The 20,877-nt window shown below is 42.8% G+C and overlaps 1 protein-coding gene across 6 annotated transcripts in view; it reads right to left on the reverse strand.

Annotated features, from left to right (window-relative positions):
- SMARCA4 (SWI/SNF related, matrix associated, actin dependent regulator of chromatin, subfamily a, member 4) overlaps positions 1-20,424 on the reverse strand; it is a 53,105-nt gene extending 32,681 nt beyond the window's left edge. For 5 of the 6 annotated variants that reach the window (XM_067560554.1, XM_067560551.1, XM_067560553.1 and 2 more), the window contains exons 1-9: positions 20,137-20,423; positions 13,505-13,601; positions 6,485-6,734; positions 4,935-5,067; positions 3,777-4,169; positions 3,047-3,145; positions 1,706-1,964; positions 1,001-1,127; positions 16-189 (exon numbers count right to left, since the gene is read on the reverse strand). In XM_067560554.1, the coding sequence (XP_067416655.1) occupies positions 16-189; positions 1,001-1,127; positions 1,706-1,964; positions 3,047-3,145; positions 3,777-4,169; positions 4,935-5,067; positions 6,485-6,706 (1,407 nt within the window). In that variant the 5' untranslated portion in view covers positions 6,707-6,734; positions 13,505-13,601; positions 20,137-20,423. Of the gene's footprint in view, positions 1-15; positions 190-1,000; positions 1,128-1,705; positions 1,965-3,046; positions 3,146-3,776; positions 4,170-4,934; positions 5,068-6,484; positions 6,735-13,504; positions 13,602-20,136 lie in introns of all 6 variants that reach the window. The other variant, XM_067560549.1, reaches the window with a different exon arrangement.
- Positions 20,425-20,877: the final 453 nt, after the last annotated feature.

The raw sequence follows: 20,877 nt of genomic DNA on the forward strand, positions 1-20,877 counted from the left end.
AAAGATACAACTTACCTGGTGCTTTTGCCTGCGTTTCCGTTCTTGCTCGATCTTCTGTTGTTTCTCCAGTTTCTCTGTGATGCGAGCCTCGCGCAGAGACTGGCGCTTGCTACGTTTGTATGCCTTGGCATTCAGCGCTGTTTCTAGGGCTGTGTCTCGTCTCATGCACACCACGACTTCCTGACGCAGCTTTTAAAGAAATTCACATTTTTAAAAATGTAATTTCTCTCTGTGTGACATTTTGTAAGTGCCAAAAATCTGCATGGCATTATAAAGGCCAAACATCAAACAATCTCAGGCTGAAACACATGTCTGAAGATGCCCTGGGCAACGAATTCAAGTCCAAGATGTATGGTGTGGAACTGCAAAAATATGCAGTGTCAAAACAGAACGCTGCTTGTGTACACCAAGGGTGAAATTCATCAGCAAAAGACCTAGTCAACATCTTAAGCCCTTATGGGACATACATGGTGCATCAGGCTTGTGCTGATCCTCTGCATAGGGCGGTTCACACCCTCAGTAGAAAAATAAAAAAGCAAAAATGACTTAACAAAAATCAGAATCTCGTCCACATGGAGTCTCAGATTTGAGAGTCATAAGAATAAAGATGCTGCCATAGCACAGCACAGCAATGGTTCACCTAGTCCCCAGCTGCACCAAACTGGCCTAAAGGTCCATCTCATCAGGCATCGTTTCCATCTGCCAGGTCAGATCAGTAGAGTGGGAAATGGGATGGACCAATGTTCCATTTAGTCCAATATCAAAAGCTACCACTTCCACTTACAAGGTAATCAGCTAACACGTGAGGCAGGCCTGGAGGCTCTTGTATTAAGTTCAGTGTGTTTTATTCCAAGCCAGCCACAGACACAAATGCACATTAATTATCTTATTCCTGAGCATCCTGCACTTGCATTGTATTACAAAATCCTGCAGTAATTGGCTAATTCCAGCTTCTGAATCAGGCATCAGACACTGGCAAGGCTGAAACGCCCCAACCTACCTGTCTCTGGAAGTTAAGCAGTCTTAGTGCTTTAAGTTCAATGGTAGCTTTGGTTCTCAGGTCACCAGCCAGGGACCCAGGAAGATTCTCTAGTTCTTGGATTCTGTGAGCAATGCGAGCCTGCAACCTGTAGGGATAAGACAGAATTTTGTAGCAGATGAAGACAAAATGAGTTTGCCTGTGCTCTTTTACCGTTCAACTGAAAAGGCTATCAAATACATCTGTGTTCTGTCCAGTCCTTGAGGCACCATGTCTCAAGTACGATGGAGGTTCTTGGCAGCTAATTACATCTTTGTTTGGTACGTGGCGGCACTTGAAACATGGGTTAATACATTGGCATAGTAGTAGCACTCCTCTCTGACATGAAAGAGACCTGGGCTCAATAACAGAAGTGCCAGGGAAATGTCAGCCCCTGGGGAGAAGCAGAAACAGGCATGTCTGCACAGTAAACCGTAAGATCTCAGGAGCTGCACTGACAGGCTCTGAAGTGTATTTGTGCACAGTTCTTCTCAGTTCTAGGTTGGTCTGTACGGCACAAGTCAACTGGGACTTTTGGCGGGCAGGGAGGATAGGAGAATGGTTAATGGGAAGAGCCACTATATTCTCCAAAAGAGCTAAAGACACCAGTGGGATGATAAAAGGGAAGAAACAGTCAGCCACTCGATAGCAACATCTCACAATTCCAACAAAAGCCATTGCTTTTACCTGTATTCCCTCTCTTGAAGGATTTCCACTGGGTCAAGTCCTCTTGGCTTCTGGATTGGTGTGATACGATTCTGCTTCTGATGGAGCTGCACCATGGCGGCAGGCTGGGCTGGCTGCCCGGGTGACTGAGTTTGGGGTGGCATTACAGGGGATGCCGCAGGAGGTACCGCCGGGGGTGCTGGTGAAGGACGGCCAGTTGGCTGAGGAGGAATCAGTTTCTGAGGTGTGCTAGTGGGGGCTGCAGCATTTGCCATTGGTCCTGTTTAAAAACCAAACATGGAGTGATACTGGGTTGCATGTCCCCCCCATGTACCTCTTTAAACCTGTCCAAATTTGAAGCGGGCCTTGAGCAGAGTCTGAATATATTGGCCAAAATTTTCAGATTTGGATGATTCAAGTTAGGCACCCAAGTGAATGGCCTCATTTTCAGAGCAGCTGGGCATGCACAGCTTCTGTTGGCTTCAGCACATCTGGAAATCAGGACACTCATTTAGCTGACAAACTTCAAGCAACAGAGTTTGAACATTCTGAGTAGCACTGGAGATCTGACATGCTGTGTTGCTACAAGGTTTAAAGGGCAAAAGAATACCTGCAGAAAAACTATTAGAAATAATTCTGCCTCTGCATATGTTCCGTTTTTATTTTCCTTTCTTTCTAACACAGGACACTGCCATGTTCACCCCATCCTGACTCCAGAACAGTTCATTCAATCCTACTGTTTATCCCCCCACCTCAACTCCTAGTCCGTCTGGCAAGCTGTAAATTTCACAGCAACCAAATGCAATTCCTTCTGCCTAGCTACAAGATGAACTGTGCAACTTTGTACAGCTGTCCCCTAGAATACAATAGTTCAAGCAGAACAAAAGCCTGCAGATGCCTGAGCCAGCTCTTTGGAAAGATCATTCATTGGATTGTAACCACCTGATCAAAGACACCAGCTGGCTGCCAAAAAAACACTCCAAAGACTTCAAAATCTGCATTGGAATTAACTGGTCTGTCTGCAGGATCACAAAATCCAGGTGGAGAGTTTTCAGTAAGAGAAGCAAAAGCCACAAGGAGAGCTTAGCTAAAGCTGTAATGTCTTCAACAGTCCCCCAAATGGCAGGGGCATACTGTAGCAGAAACCAAAATCAAGATCTTCTAGGATTTGCAGCAACTCACGTGCTGGGGGAACAAAACAAGAGGCACAAAAGGTGTTTGTGGTTTAGTTTTCACTTCAGTATGTCCTTCTTCCACATGACTGAGTAGCACATCCCCACGCTGCCTTCACTGCTCAGGGGACAGGAATGCCAGAGAAGTTTTTTGTAATTAACAGTTTAAAAGAACCCTGGTTAGTCTCACCTTCAGGCCAGGGCTTTGGGGGTGCACCAGGGGGCTGCCCAGGCATTCCTGGGGGAACTCCTGAGGGTCCAGGAGGGGGCATGTTAGGCCCTCCTATACCTGCACAAAAGAGAGCAAAAACAAGAGGAAAAGATAGCAGTAAGACTCTCACTCTGCAGTTTATTAATATATCTGCTTGCTCTTTGCATGTTGCTAATAGGAACAAAAACTGGCTCCTTCAGTTTATTAATTAGTGAGAGCACGGCCAGTGTATGTGACCAGTTCCAAGCAGTTAAAAGACAAAGTCCCTGCCCTAAAGAGCTTAGAGTCCCAATTCAGACAAACTCAAACACATGACTGCATGAGGGTTATACCAGCACAGCGATAGAGGTGTGTTATATGGTGCTTAAAGGCTGGTTTGAAACGGTTAGTGAAAGAAGATATAAAAAAAAGGTGTGAGAGAAAACCTGGAGAAATTAGAAGAGGGGAATAGCAGGAGAGCCATGAAATAAGAGCAAAGATGTAGGTTGGGGCAAAATGGTGCAGAACCTTGAAAATGACATAGAGGAGCCTTTGTGCATGCACATCTCGAGACATTATGCAGACAAACACCCCTCCACAAACTAATGTAAGGTACCAAACAGATAAACCAAAGGTGTATGCTACCCCCATGCAATCAATCTATGTGTGTCTGTACTGAAATGGAAGAGTCTTGAATTCAGACTAAGGAAGCAACAAAGTTGGCATTTACCATGAGGTCTGTTGTAATTTGGAGGCGTTGGTCCAGGCACAGGCCCTGCTCCTTGCACTGGTCCTGTCCCAGATACAGAAGGTGGAGGTAGCGTCGGCATTTGCTGCTGCATTCCAGGCATTGGTCTTTTTCCCTGCACTGCCATCTGAAGATGGTCAGGTAAAGGCTGCCCTCTGGCAAGCATCTTATAGGCCATGATCTGAGCTCTTAACTGGTGCAACTGGTTCTGGTTAAAAGGGGTTGGGCCCCGGTTCTGTTGCCCTAATGCTTGCGGGTCAGTGCCATCTAACGGGACTCCTCCAGGACCAGATGACATTTGAGAGCCAGAGGATGGACCGTTAGCTGGAACTGGGCTTGATGCATGCTCAGAACCACCAAGCGGAGAAGGGTAACCTGGAAAGAGAGATGCAATTACATTGCAGCATGCTGTAGACTTCTCATAATAATACAGAAAGGCAAATTTTATTTTAAAAATGCTACAGGGGGAAAAAAAAAAAAAAAAGCTTTTCAATCACTGTTAGTGGAGGTTACAACTGCTTTAAACCATGGTTCCCAAGGAGAGAAAATGCACTAAAACTAGCTTGGAAGTAAGGGTTTAAAACAAACAAAAATAATCCAGTTTGAGGTTTACAGTGGAATTTGTCCAGGGAGGGTTCCCAGACATACTGGTGGCTGTGGAGGGCTGAAGATCTCTTACTTGGTGCGTCCCCAGTCTGTTCCCTGCTTGTATATATATATATTTTCCTCATCATAAAACCACTCTCTCCCCAGAATCCTTTGAACCACTGTTCAAAGGAGCACAGGAGCACATTCAATGGTAGCAGAGGAAATTCCAGGATACGGCTGGGTATTGGTTGTGGAAACTTTGTGCCTTTATGTGGCTATGCCAGGACACCAGATGCCCTTTTGTGTAGCAACTGCCCTCAGTGTGGTAGAAAGCAAGAATAGGGAGAGAAACAGGTGGCCTTTCACAAAAATGAGACGTTTGTATCCATATTATTCTCTGCTCTTGATACTGTAAGCCTGCACTAGCCCAAGAAAAGTCCCACTGCAGCAGAAACCAACAAAAAAACTGAACAGAAGAGGAAGGCTCAGTCCCCTGTTCAGAAACTGGCTTGCAAATCTCTCCCATGCCCCTAGCCCAGGGAAAAAACAGACCTTGAGAGTGCTGATCCATTGGGCTTGGAGGAGGACCCATTCCTGTGTGCCCGCCTGGTCTCATTCCCATCCCCTTCATCTGGCTGTACCGAGGATCATCAGCTATTCCCTTCTCGTGCATGGAATCCATTGGCTGCCAAGGAAAAAGGAACAGTGAAAAACCTGCTTTAAAAAAATCTCTATGAAAGATAAAGCTAAGCTACTCCCAGAGGCAAAGGACAGCTGGAAGTAGAGCAGGCTGCTGCATTGTGTGGTACAGTTTGTATTTAGGTTAGTAGTGTCCTAGGTACATTAATGATGCACCCTTTGTAGCATGCTGACGCAGTTACTACCAACATCCATCTTCAAAAGGAAGATTTATTTACTGGCCACACACAGGATACCATATAAACAGACAGCACTCAATGAGGTGAAAAAAAATCCACACATAAAAGAGAAATATTTAAAGAAAAATATATTTTAGTCCAAAATCACATTAAAGCATGAAGGGCATCTAGTGAAATTTCCTCATAGGCTGCAAAATTTGCCATTGGCATCAGTTATTACATTATCTTGCATTATTTGTTTTCAATAGCATGAGTCTGAGGGGTGTTGTGCATATCCCATTAAACAATTTCTGGTACAACTCACTGAGACTAAATGCATTATTCCTGGAGATTGAAGTCCAATCTCTTGTTATTTTGCAGTCCACATAAGTGCAACAAAAAATAAGTGATGCCTTTACACAGTACACCAACTTTTAAAAATACTCTCTCTGTGTATTGGGTGTGATAAAAGTGACCTCGAGTCAGGTAAAAAATTAGGTGTTGGACCCTTCGCTTCTTTTATGTTGTATGAAGAGGGTCTGAAAGGGTGCTTTGTTTTTTAAATGTTAAAAACTGAGATCTTCTCCAACCTGGAACTCTATGGATGGCCACAGAACTAGATGAATTCTGACATCCCAAAAGAGAACTAAAAAGGAAAGATAATTTTAATCAAGCTTAAATGTGGGGTAGAGGGAGGGTTTTTTGCTTTTGTTAACGTTCATTTAGCTAAAATTTCATATATTTTTGGTATGAGTTAATGATATGTTAAAGTTTAAAATCTCCTGCCCCTTCAGTTAGAAGCATACTTTTCAGTTCACATCTGAAACACAAGTCCAGCAAAACCAGAAAAGACTATGCATGGCATTTTTTATATCCCTAAGGTAACAAAAACAAAGTAAACCAACTTTTTTTTTTTCTTTTTAAAACCAAGTTTTCAGGCTCTTTTATCCATTGTCAAGAAACAGAAATGAGACACAAGCTTTTATTTATTTCCTTCACAAATCACCCTTAACTTACACTCATCTACTTTTAGTTTTGGTCCACTGTGAAAGATAAGACCTAAAAAGAATCGTATCTTGTTCTACATTTTACTGGTTAGGGGGAACTAGCATGCTGTAGAAAATTAGGGCAACTCTTAATTGTTTTATGTTCATTTATTTTTACTCACTAGGGGAAAAAGTAATTTATAGGCTCTCTAAGGAAAAAAGAAACCCCCACTCAAACATAGCATGGTTAGTTTGTTACCTTGTGCATCTGATGCATGTTGTCCTGAGCATAGCCCCCAGGCCCCTGAGGTGGTATAGGGTGTCCTGCTGAAGGTGGTCCAGGGCTGGGTCCCATCATACTATGTGCAGAGCCAGGCGAGGGTCCAGGACTGGGACCCAACATTGCACCAGGTGATGGACCAGGCCCAGGAGAAGGCCCTGGGCGAGGAGTCCCTCCCATTGGAGGATCTGGAGTAGACATCTTCAGTGGAATTGCTCAAAGTAGTATCCTAGTGCAAGAGAGCGAGCCTTTAGATAGAACTGTCAGTGCAAGTCAGTCAGTGGCTTACCACATGGCAAACTGAGGATTTGCTTCTTTGAAGACAGCAGTGTCACCCCATAAAGTCTGAGAGGGGGCAAGGGTACAGATATAGGGTTACATACCCATTTTATTTCATGGAACTGCAATTGACTAATGTGAGCACCCTACTATTCAACACACATTGCGGTCTTTGAAGAGACCATGTTGCCAAAGAAGAGCCTGAGCAAGGGAAACAAACTCAGAAGTGGGAAGCTGCCCATATACGTGGGTGCACGTGGTTCCAAGCAGCCAAATTATGGGCTTTATAGGAATCCTGCATAAATTCTAACAGTATAAAATGCACATTAACAGTTTTATTCTTGTCTGCATTTGTCAGAAAGCCAAACCAATTAGAAACAAAAGATCAGTTCATCTCATCTACTCCCACTCCCTGAAACCAGGGCAGAACTGTTCCCTACAACCTGTTCTCCAGTGCTCGATCCAGACTAGTTTTCATGTCCCAGTGATGCAGTTTCCACCTCTCCTTCACAGATCTCCTTGTCAAGAAGTTTTCATAACAGTCAGAATAAATTTCCCCTTTAATTTCATCCCACTAACTTTAGTAGCACACACTAGTACTACACTCAATAGTTCCTCTCTCCCCTTTGTTTTCACACCTTTCAAATATTTGTAAACAATTATTGTTAGCATGTATGAAGCTTAACACCCATCAGTATTGCTGGGTGTTAAATACATGCAAAGGAGGACTTATCACAATAAGGCCTGATCTACATGCAAAGTTGAACCAGTTTAACTAAAGGCGTGATTTTATACTAATTTTGTTAAATCAGTGCAATTTTTTGGGTGGAGACTTAAACTGATTTAAATCTGGTTTACATTGGTTTATCTTGCATCAGTTAGTAGATTTAGAGTTGCAAATTCAGCTGATACAATCTATTTAAAAATGATATAACAGCTGCCACATAGGGTTTGCAGTGGTTTAACAAAACTGTTTTTTAAACCAATTTAAGTTAAACTAGGGCAACTTCTGAGTAGACTCAGATTACAAAGCCAGAAGGGACCATCCTGATCATCTAATCTGACCTTCTATATGACACAGATCATAGGATTTCCTTGAATTAATACTGGTTTTAATTAGAGCAGATCTTTTACAAAAACACGTAGTTTTGATTTTAAAATTTCAATATTGGATTCTCCATCCATATCCACCAAAAGTTGTTCCAATGGTGCAGATAAGTCTCCAGTCTCTGTTGCTCCTATACCTTGATAGCTTATGAATTCCAGGTGAAACTCTAGAATTTAAACTCAGTTCAGAACTATACCAGTTCAATACATTTAGAGAGATCAATATGCTTACAGAAAACATTCATCTATCCATTTAACTCTTTGCAGAATGTACATGCCCTAAAGCAATGGTCTGGCTCATAACCCTTAAAAAAAAATACTGGCATTTTATAAGCTAAGTCACTAATATGCACCAGAAAACCACAAACAGAAGACGTGACAGCGTACCTCAACTATACAAGACAACCTCATGTAGAGTCAAATCCAAACCATCGGAACATTTCCAGGATAAGTCTGCCAGTCCTGTGTGACCAAACCTAGAATTGTGTGGTGTGATGGAACCTGGCTAGTACCGACTATGTTAGCGGCAAAACGTAACCCCTGTGGTAGCAAACCACAGTCCACAACTGTGACAGCATAAACCAAATTAAAAATGCTGTATGATAATCTGTGTGGCCAGCCAGTGATTTCAGGTTTCATTTATTTTTTTCATTTAAATTAGAAATTCCATTTCTTAAACAAAAATTGATATAACAGATTGTTTCTAGGAGGAAATACTGTGTTAACAACAAATGCAACCACTATTGCATTTGTACATTAAAATCTGTTACATTCAATGGAAACTGTAGCTCCAAAGCAGTTTGGAATAAAAATTCCAAATTACACATCTGCATATTTCCCTCAGAAGACCTCAGATAGAAATTGTAGGGTTGCTACAACTGAAATCGCTTTCATTTCAAATATGGTGAAGAGTTTGAGTATAAATATTTGTAAAGATTCCAGATGGTTAAAGTGAATACAATCCCCAGTTAATACAAGCCATGGACGGAGAAGAGAACATTTATTGTATTCAATTCTGATAATCCTTCTTTTCTCCAGCACTGTCAGAATGAGTTACGGAGGCAAAACCTGTAGCATCATTGCAGTCTCACTTATCAATGTAGCCATCCTGAAGCTTCCACAAGATATAAAATGCCTAGAAATTCACTGCCCAAACCAAATTAGGGTCTAATTGATTATGCAAGAAAAGCTTCACTTGCCTGTGAGGCAAATATAAAAAACCAAGGATGCAGTGTTATCGTTTCTCAAGTTATAGAGATTCTCAGAGCAACGAGTTGGGGAGGGGGAAGAGGGGAATGTACGCAATTCTCAGCCAGAATCAGCTATCTCTGAACTGTCAAGCTACACTGGAGCAGGTAAATGTTTACAACCAATTGCCACATGGGAAACCAAATCCATTTCTGGATTTCATGCTCTGACACATATTGCAGCTGTGAGAGTAAAAAAGTACCATAAGTGGGAACTGAAAGAACAGAATGCAAACCTGTTCTATATATCAAAAAGAACAAATCTCAGCGTCTAAAATACTATATGTGGGTTGTTAAAGGAGGCTTTTTAAATGTATGTCTCCGACACATTCATGAAAAGAAAAATACAAAGTCTTCTTTCTTATTACCTTGTAAGGTATATTGCTTAAATATTTGCAAATTCTTGAGCTTCTTGTTCTGGGGCAGAAATATACTAGTCTCAGAGGATTCATGTTGGTCTTTTATGATCAGGGTATTGGTAAAGCGGAATGCTTATTCTAGATCTTCCTCTGTAAGACACTGTCAATTGGTCAATACTAGTTGGTAATGATATTACAACATTTTTAAACCTTATTTTCTGTGCTCTCTCTCTACCCCTTATGTGTAAACATGATCGAAAATAAGGGAGTTTATCAAGAATTTTGTAAGCTTTAACCAAAAAAAAGGATTGGACATTTATATGAATATAAGAACATTCAGAGTGATAACAAAAAATGTGAAAGGGATATGATAACTCACGCTTCAGTGTTTACGCTAACCTCTAACTGTTACAGACCAGGATGAGACCCTCCTATGAGGCAGATCATCTCACATTGGCTACTGCATAGTTCTTTATACCTTCCTCAAAAGCTTCTGGCACTGACCACTGCCAGAGATGGGATTCTGGGCTAAATGGTTCTCGGATCAGATCCAGTCTTACAAATCCTATGTTCTTCATATAGTCTTCTATCAATTTAGCTCTAAAATTCAATATTCAGCTCAACAGAGACCTGTAAAAACATGTGTCCCCCATTGTTTCCAATCAGTTTGGGGAAGTTTATTTTAAACAGGGTTGTTTTTTTTTAACATAAGCACTGTTACCTTACCAAATTTACTACCGCGCTTCAGATGTTACTTGCAGTAATCAAGCCTGAAAGATATGAAGGTGTCAGAGTAAGCAGGCCTGCTTGATATTTATGCAAGGGTAATCTGATAACTAATTTGTCTAATTTTATCTCAGGGTTTATCTGCGCTGAGATGTGGCTTTCCTCTCAATTAAAACTTTGTGCAGATTGCAGCTTTTACTTGCACTCAGATAAGAGACTTAATTGCATGTTGTAAAAATTGGACCAAATTTTGCCCTCTGACATGAAGCCTCCTGGGAGCAAATGTTACTTATTGGCTGCAACATGGATTTGAAGAAACTGGACCTTTAGAATGTCACATTCCTTGCCCATATACCCTGTCCACCCCCTGACCTCCCTCCTCTTACTATTCCCTATGTCACCCCTTCTTCTTCAGAGAGATTAAACTGATTCTCTGCAGAAGGCCAAAGGTTTAGGAATTTGGAGCAGATTCTTTTGTTCCGTGAGACCTTATGGCATTCGAGTAAACCTCATGTCCAGTTTCAGATTCCTGAGTCACAACTGCTGGGATACTGGCAGTTAGTCGCTACATCGTGACAAGTCTGGTTTTTGCCTGCAGCATTCCTTTGGGCCCTCTAAGGTTAGAAATCTAGGGCAAGTTTGCATTAGCAATTAAATTCACTGAAAGCTTAGACCTCAGCTAATTCAGCTCAATAGAAGAATTCGTAGAGAGCAAAAGACAAATAGATAATGCAGGGAGGTGGCAGGGAAAAATGAGTTGCACACTAACTAATCCTCAGGTTAATAATTCTTGATCACAACATTTTTAACCAAAGATGTGCATAGCACTTATTAAATGGCACAAAGGAAATCTGCCTGCATCCATCCTTTCACGTTCCTTTCCTGCTGATCCTGCTATGAAGTCATAAGCCTGTCTCTATGACACACGAAATGTGAGAATGAGGTCACAAATCTGACTTCGATTACTCCACAGGATTAAATGAAGACAAAAGACAGTAAAGGAGCAAGGCCTGGTTTTGACACAAACATGTTAAGGAAATGTGGAAAAGAAAATGGAAAGGTACGTGGATTCCGGATTTTACTTTGATATAATGAGGCTTGGCAAAATACATTTTTATCGCTTAAACATTGAGAATATCAATTTATCAATAATATCAGTCTATTTTAGGCATTTTTCCTATTATTATTCACTTAAATTTTCACGGTTGTACTACATTATGGATTTTAAGCATTTTTTCCCCCAATTTCTATCTATTTACATTTTCACAGCAGTGGGAAATTATGAGGGGGGTCAGGCAATCATTTAAATGACAGTAGATGTTGATATTCAAAAAGCTACTTCTTCGTAACTGTTAAAACACAAATTATCAACATTACATGTAAAATATACAAAGTAAACAGCCTTCAATCAACTTCTAACAAGTTCTCAAGCAGCCCTTTTCTTACTCTGCCTAGGTTTGCATTTTGATGATCATCAATGGAAATATTTTTTGTTGGGTTGTGTGTGTACAGTGAAAACAACATTTACCAATAAAAATCAAATCCTTCCAATTCTAGAAACAGTGGAGGTTTCCTCTACAAACATTCAGCTCTGAGCACAAATATGAGTCACAATTGAAAAGAAATGGATGTTTAGTCACAGCTGTCCCTGGGAGCAAATTTACCAACAATACTGATAAACACACTAGACAGTGCCATTGTGTTAAGCCCTGTCCCATATTCAAGCAGTCTGGGTTTCAATTAGATAGGAAAAATTTGTGCACCTGAATTTATAGACAACTCTGAAAACAAATCTGTTTCTGATGGCTAGCCAGCCACTGACTATAGCTTTTCTTTTCTGCGAATGGTCTTGCTCCATTAGAAAGATGCACATTTTAATACATTATGGATTCTTTTCCACTCTAAGGATGCCTCTTTTGTTAGGATCCCACTCATAGCACAGTTATCAAGCAATGCAAAGGCATGCAACATTAGTGTTTAAACCTTAGGATTCTTAAGGCTTAGAATATTCCCCTTCAGAACAAAAGCAATATTAAATAACCTACCCTCAATGTTACTTAAATAAAGTAAATTATTGTAAAGGGTTTAAAGGCTCTGAGTATTACTGTTCTAACCTTGAAGGAAGATTCTGTATGGGTATTTTAAGTTTTGGATTTAGTTTATGTCTTTCTTTTGTAAACACACTTATGTGGTAAGTCGTTGGAAGCAGAAGCTGCATTTATCAGCTGCACCTATTTTCACTGTCATGTGGAATTAAGAAGTTGAACAACATTGATAGCACTCCTGCTGCACTGAGCAGCCAGATGATTACACAGAGACGTATTTATTTAAAAGTTACATCTTTAAAAGGACTAGTGTCCAGTGATAACCATTCCAAATGAAAGCCAGCAAGTTGAAGTCTATCCTTTATCATAGATTTTATTCCTCTGTAGATAGGTTTCAGGCATTAATATCTAGACTATTGTCTTTCCACTCATGTCCCTCTCCAGTCCTCAGAAATCTTACCAATTTCTGACCTGTCACATATCACTGCACATTTTCCTTTTCCCTTTCCTTAAAAAAAAAACAAACAAACACGACAATTTCTCTTGCCCCTTGCTCAAACAGCTAATGGAAAACGAAGAACAATTAAATATCTTGTTCTGACACGAAGGAGGACACTATCCAATTACCTACAAAAGATTGAGCCCTATTCACTGTAGGAGATTCATAGCTTGCAATAGCTGACCTACAAACCTGCAGCATACAAATGGTCAATGAAATTTATGAAAGGACATTCTTTTATTGGCATAGTTGTAAGTAATGTATTTCATTCTCTTGCTGTCAACAGATAATGTGATCTGCTGGTTGCACCATACTAGGATTTCAAACACTTCCAAGGACAAACTATTGCTTTGAGCAACTGGGCTAAAATGAACTGATGATACCATGCTTCGAGGAATATGGAAGTAATTTAAGTGCTATCACTAGAAAGGAAGTCTGCTCTTCAAAGGAACAAAGGAGTCCAAAAGACCTGAAATGACACTACAGTCCCATTTGTCTAAAGAGATGCCCAGTTCAGTTCACTAGATCTGAAAATGCAGCAACATTAAGATTATCTGTCCCCAGGATTATATGCTCCTTAAACATATTTTAATATGACTGAAATTGAAAGATACTCTACTTTCTAATGTCAGCTAAGTGATATTTCACTTAAAAACTAAAACTTAAAACTCACCTATGTAGCATGTAAAATTCCAACACTGGAACAGAGATGAACAAGTCAGCAGTCCAGAACTTACCTCTGGACATGGAGGTCTCTGATATCTCACAGCCCGGAGTCCATGTGGTGATGAGGGTGGGATTGAGGTCTCAGGATTGCCAATTTTTAATCCAGTGCTGTAGGAAAAAATTGGTCATTATTATTCTGCTTGAAACTTGTGTTTATCCAATAAATAGGTTTGCTTTGTCATGGTGTAAAATGACTGCCTCATCCCCCGCCAACTTCCTAATGCTGTAAGAACTGATGCATCTCACTCCAAAAAAGTTTTGCTGTTGGGACAGCCAAACATGCAAGTGTGTTACTGAATGTTAGTACAATTCGTGTCATGTTCCTCTAAATGGGAAACAAGCTCCATTAAATGCAGCAAGTGTTAAACTTATTTGCCTTTCTGCTAAAATACAGAAAAAATTATTGTAAGAGATATGACCAGTTCTAGGTATCTTGACATTTTTGTCACTTATTCACCCTTTTGCAATCTGGGGTTGAGAATAAAACACTGTTTCCTTGTCCTCCCACCACCCCATCTGTCTGTATCTGTCTTGTACTCAGATTCTAAACTCTTTGGGGCAGAGATCACCTGTTTATGTTTGTATAGCACCTAGCACAATGGGGTCCTGGTCCATGACTGGGGCTGCTAGACACTGCCACAATACAAATAATAAACAACAGTCATTCCATATAAAACACAGCTGTCACTAGGACCATATCATTTCCCTCTTTGGCTGCATATTCACAAAGAGAAAGTATATTTTAACCCATGTTCTAATCCTAGTGTAGACAGGGCAGTTATAGTTTTAACCCTTGTTAGCTTGCTGAGGTAAACCCTAATGGGGGAGCATAGGAGGCAGTGTGGCCTAGTTGACAGAGCACAGGACTTGGACTCAGACTCAGGAGACCTGGGTTCTAGTCTTGGCTTCCCAATGTCCTGCTAGGTGACATTGAACAAGTTACTCCTCACCCTATGCCTCAGTTTCACTATCGGTAAATGATACTGTAATCATCTGTAAATGATACTGACCCCTTTTGTAAAGCGTTTTGAGATCAACTGATGAAAAATGCCAGGTGTCAGTGAAGACGTCTAACCTGCAAGGCCCATTACAATTCCGTCCCTCCCTACTTATCTGTTCTTATCTTGTCAGGACCTGCACTCTACCAGCAATGCCAGCTTCATTTGCCACTTGTTCACTCCTCCCATAAACACTTTTCTGCTTTCTTCTGTGCTGGACCTTATGCACTGAACATTGTCCCTGTTCTGGTTTCTATGCTCTCCAGCTTCAATCCACTACAAGCAGATACTTACACTGCATACTCTTCAGGACAGGGACTGTCTTTTGTTGTGTGTTTGTAAAGTACACTTTGCAAGGGCAATGTTAAATGTTTGTTCAATATGACCCAGTGGTTTGTTCTGTGATTGGAGGTCCCAGGTGCTATTGTACCATAATGAGGTGCAGTTGAGTAAATTCAATATTTATTGATATGATTACAAAACAATAAATGAATAGAAAGTTAATATATTCAATTTAAAATGTATATATAGGAGATTATTCTACGAAGGTTTAGGAGAGTGGGAGACAGTCATCTTTTCAGATGGGTAGGGATGAACAGTTCTGTATTTGTACACAGCCTAGCACAACTAAGCCCTGATCTAGACCTAGACCTCCAGTACTAATATAACATACCCATAATATTCACTGCCTCAACAAGAATTAAAACTAGTGATCTTTGTGTGAACACGTTTGTTAAAGTAGTAGGGATCTCACACTTCTCTCCGCCCAAAATATAACCTATTTATTTCTTAACCATAATTTCATTTGAAACAAAAATGAGTATAGTACGTTGGAGAACTGTTACTTCCCTCTAGATCACAGAAAAAAATATTATAAATGAATACAATTAATTAATTATGTTTTTCCTATTTCCAAAGTATTTTGATGCTATTTAGATTCACATATTATAAGGCCAGATGAGATTATTCTCTCATAGATCAGTAACTGGTTAAAAGATAGGAAACAAAAGATATGAATAAATGATACATTTTCACAATGGAGAAAGGTAAATATCAAAGTCCTCCAAAGATCTGTACTGGGACTTTTGCTGCTTAATACATGCATAAATGATATGGAAAAGGGGGTAAACACTAAGGTGACAAAATTTGCAGATAATACAAAGTTACACAAGATAGTCAAGTCCAAAACTGACTGCAAAGATCTCACAAAACGAGGTGACTGGGCAAGAAAAGGGCAGATGAAATTCAATGTTGATAAGTACAAAGTAATGCACATTGGAAAAAATAATCCCAATATAAACAATGTGATCTAAATTAGCTGTTGCCACTCAAGAAAGAGATATTGTGGATAGCTCCCTGAAAACACCTGCTCAACGTGCAGCAGCAGTCAAAAAGGCTAATTGAACATTAGGAACCATTAGGCCAGGGATAGATAACAAAACAGAAACAATCGTAATGCTGCTATATAAATCCATGGTACAACCCCACCTTGAATAATGCGCACAGTTCTGGTTGTACCATCTCAAAAAAAGATACATTAAAATTGGAAAGGTTCAGAGAAGGGCAACAAAAATGATTAAGGCATGGAACAGCTTCCAAACAAGGAGAGATTAAAAGGACTGGGACTGTTCATCTTAGAAAAGAGACAGCTAAGGGAGGAGATATGATAGAGATCTATAAAATCATGAATGAATGGTGTGGTGTGACTATATACCCCTCCATGTAATAAAAGGGCTAGGACTTACCTGATGAAATTTATAGTCAGCAGGTTTAAAACAAACAAAAGAAAGCACTTCTTCTCACAACCTGTGGAACTTATCGCCATGGGATACTGTGTAGGTCAAAAACATAGCTGGGTTCAAAAGAGAATTAGCTAAATTCATGGAGGATGTGTCCACCAATGGCTATTAGTCAAGATGGTCAGAGAGACAAGCCCATGCTCCAGGTGTCCCTAAATCGCCAACTCCAGAAGATGGGACTGGATAACGGGGGATGGATCACTCAAAATTGCCCTCTTCCATTCATTCCCTCTGAAGCATCTGGCAGAGGCCACTGGCAGAGACAGGATATTAGCTAGATGGACCACTGGTCTGACCCAGTACTGCCATTCTTATGTTCTTAATTATCTAGTCTGAAAGAAAACTTGCTTGCTTCGAAATTGTTACTGTTTTATTTTGTTGAACTAAGCATTTGCAATTTTAAGAGTTATTTGCCAAAGTATCTTTTGTAGTTTGTGGCATGCCAGCTTTACTTATGAGTTTTCTTTGACAGACAAAATGATAACAGAATTCTCATTACACCGGAATAAAAAGGAAGGTTTAAAACCTTTGAGAACAATTTCAGGCATTAAAAATAAAATAAAGACATTTTCTCTTCTTGATGTTCATCCTGGAATTACAGAAAGGATGGGATTTTCAAAAGGAGTCAGGCACCCAAATCCCCTAGACTGTTTTGAAAACACCAGCTGTAAAGAATAAGAAAATATGCCACAGAAGTCTCATTTGGGGATGACCTTCTTAAACTATCTCTGTTGTGATAAGCATGTTCCACTATGCTGAAAACCCAACCTGGGTAGAAAGGTAATCAAATATGCCTCGAGACACTTAAAAGCCACTCATTTCTTAGATGATCTTAATGCAACTCATGAATTTTAAAAAACAGCTGCACAAATCCTTTAATTATATCCCCACTTCTGCTTCTCTTTAGATTCTGATCTTTGAAAAAGGAAAATATAAATTATTTTAACACAGAAAATTAACAGATTCTCTCAGTTAACTTGCCTATCCCCTTTCATATTTTAATGGCAAGAAGATTAGCAAAGCACAGACCCAGTGATCTGAACACGCTACATATTATTTATCTGTCATCTGAGGGACAAAAGCAAAGATGAATTCAAAACACATGAAGATATACATCCAGTCTACTAATCAAAAAGAAGTGAAAAACCTAGAGAAATTCTCCCAGCACATGTAAAATCTCTATCACTCTCCTCCATCTCTGAAGGAGACATGCAGAAAATTGGATTGCACTTTAAAATAAAGATATTGCACTGAATATCTGGGCATCAAAACAATTACACAGAAGAGCAAATCAGGTATTTAGGGTAATTTCTCTCTCAAAGATGGAAATGAGGGAGAAAACATTTGTAAAAATATCTAACACTTAGAACTAACTATTAAATATATAGTCAAATGTCTCAGACTTCAAGATAGCCTAATATTTGGGTCAAGGTTTATACGCTTCAAAACCCGCAGACTCTTAAAAATGTAGAACATTTTGTGAATGTTGAATTAAAAGACATCTTTATATGAATGATCATCAGAAACACACACCACAAAAATAAGTGTCAGTCAATATATATAAGGACAGTTATTAAAAACCTGCTACAAATGTTAAAAAAATACAACAAAGAGCCTCTGCCTTAAAACAATAGACTACATTGTTAACTGCTGTGTGACCAACAAAGGCAATACGAATTTGCCCCCAAAACAGGAGATGAAGGAAAACGGATAAAACCCTCCAATAAAATATTGGGGCATCAGTAAATATTCCTTTTATTTCCAATTGATTTCTAATTGCAAGTTGTGCTTTATATTGAGATCATTTGTATTGAAATGTGCTTTGTGAGTATCAGAAAACGATGGGGAGGAGAGAATGCTGTGGGTAGTTATTAATGGGCTTTGTGAGCAGATCTTTAAATCTCCCTCTTCCTCAAATTAATGTAAATGAGCTGAGTGGAATTGGGGCAATTCTTTTTCACCCCCTTGCCACAACATATCTGACAATGGGCTGTGTGTGTGGAGTTGCCTATGGTTCTGTAGTGGTGCTCTTTTCAACCTCCTCCCCCAACACATGAGAATAGGGGTCTCTCCTCAGGAAGTGGGAGCCTGGGCAATGGCTAGGAGAGAGGATTTCTAGCCCTTCCTGCAAGTGAATCTGTCCCGGGCGGGTGGAAAATCTGAACTCTCACCACAACATATACTTGAATGGAAGGCATACACATGTAGGGATCCAGCCTGGATGTTATAGGCCTGAGGGATCTAATGCCAGCCCCCTCATATCACCAGTTCCCCAAGAATGGAGAAGGTTAGGGGTCATAACTCTTGAGGGCAGAAGAGCAAGACTGAAGGCTAGAGGTAGGTGATGGGGAAAAGGAGTTCCTCAGGGCTGGGCAGATTCTGGTAGTAAAGCACAATCCCTAGAATGAGGTAGGAGATGGTTTATGGAGGCAGATCCCCTGGGAAGAGGAAGGATGCTGATGGGGGAACTACTTCACACAGGGGAAGAAATACATATTTGGGGGGGGGGGGTAACCTTGGGGTGAGTGGGTGGGTTAACATGCTGATGGTGGGGAAGCACCGCAGCCTAAAGAGTGCGATGCGGAGGTTGGAGCTGGGAAAGGGCAATATTCCTTGGTGGAGGGGGATGCTAAATAATGAGGTGGAGGCACAGCGTCCCCAGGAGAAAGGCTGCAGGAAAGAGGCTGATTGGAGGAGGGGGCACAACCCCTGGGTGGGACACTAGTCTGGTGAGGACTGTTAATGAATGGGGTGGCAGATGGGGTTGATGTTAATGGACAAGGACAGCACAGCCCACTTGAGGAGGGGCCAACGCTGATGGAGGGGCAGAGCCCTAAAATGGATGGAGATGCTAATGGGGGGCAGTGCACTGGGAATGGGGGTGCTAATGGAGAGCAGCACACCAGAGATGGGGGTGTTAATGGAGGGACGGGGAGATGATAACGGGAGGAGTGCCCCAGGGATGGGGGTGAGGGGCGGGGCTGAAGGGGACAGGAGAGGCTAGGGAGGACAGCGCTTCAGGGGTGGAGTGCTAGTGGGAGGAAGGGAAATGCTACTAGGGCACAGTGCCTTGGGAATGGGGTGCTGATGAGCAGGCAGTGCCACAGGGAAAAGTGGGGAGAGGTGCTGAGGGAGAGGACAGGGTCCTGGGGCGATCAGGGGGACGTGATGTGGAGGGGAGCGTCCAAGCCTGGGGAGTTTGCTGATGGAAGAAGGGGCTGATGGGTGGGCAGTGCCCCAGGAGGGGAGGAGGAGAGGCCAGTGGGGAATCCACGCGGGGCCGGGGGAGAAGAGGAGGGTGCCGCTGTGGGGGGGCTGCATGTTGCTGGGGGAGGGGCTGCTGGGGCAATAAGGGGCGCTGATGGGGGGAGATGCGGGCGCTGCTGGGGCCAGAGGAGATGTGAAGGGGGGGAGCGTGCCCCACGGATGAAGGGAGGGATGATGCGAAGAGGCAGTGTCCCCGGGACGGAGGGGCCCAGAGGGAGGGAAGAGATGCTGGCGGGGGCAGTGCACAGAGGATGGGGACGCTGATGTGGGGCAGGAACAATGCTAGCGGAGGGCAGTGTCCCAGAGATGGGGGGAGAAACGAAGGTAACGGGGGGGGGGCACCAGGGACGGGGGAGGGGCGATGCTAATAGGGGGGTTGTTGTTAATTGCTCCCCTTCCCCCACACAATGGGCTAGCCGAGCTCTCGCCAAAAGAAATCGCGGAGGCATCTTGACCCGCCCGGGCCGCCGTAGCCCCCTCAGCACCTCCCCTCCCCCTCATTTCATTCAATGGGGAGCCGGCCGGCCGCCTGCCGGCGGGCCCCCCACCCCACGGCGTGTCAGGCCCCCCCGGACTTACCGTGCCCGTCCTCGAAGGAGCCGCTCGCAGGGTCCATCCCCGCCGGGGAGCGAGCGAGTGGGCGGGCGGCCCGAGGTCTCTTTCTGGGGGGAACAAAGGAGCCGCCGCCGCTGCCGCCGCTACTGTGAGAGAGACGCTCGAGCTCCCCTTTGTGCGCGCTCCCGTGGAGGCAGCCCCGCGCGCGCGCGCTCCCGAGCCAACTCCGCCGCGCGCGCGCACGCGCGCTTCCGGTCAGCCTGGGCCAATGGGAGGGACCTAGCGGGTCTCGCGCTCAACCGACTACCCCCGCGCAGCCGCGCCCTCGCGTGCCCTTCTGACTTGCACAGCCAATCAGGGCAATGAGGGGGGGTTCGCGATCGTCCCCTCCCTCATCCAATGGGAGGGGACCTGACGCGTGCCTCGGCCAATGGGTTGAGGCGGTCCAGAGGTAACCCCGCCTACTCGTTTCCGCGTGACAACCAATAGGAAAGTACCTCACAGCTTTCCTCCCTCACCACACCCGAAGCCTACAGTATGGCGCGCATCAGCCAATAGGAGTTATGGAGAGGGACTCGCGCTACCGCCTCCAGCCAGCCTCAGCCAATAAGGTAGGAGAGGGCAGCGTTCGAGCGGCAGTGGGCGGGGGCAGAGGGTGCGAGCCGCGCCCGCTCTCCAAGGTGGAGCGCGCCAGGGAGGTGCGAGTGGCCTCCCCCGCCTCCCTCCGGTTGGGAGCCGCCGCCACCCCGCATGCGCAGTGCCAGC

This window comes from Emydura macquarii, unplaced genomic scaffold, assembly GCF_026122565.2.
Source record: "Emydura macquarii macquarii isolate MOO-44397 ecotype Brisbane River unplaced genomic scaffold, CSIRO-AGI_Emac_v2 contig_2292, whole genome shotgun sequence".
NCBI classification, from domain to species: domain Eukaryota; kingdom Metazoa; phylum Chordata; order Testudines; family Chelidae; genus Emydura; species Emydura macquarii.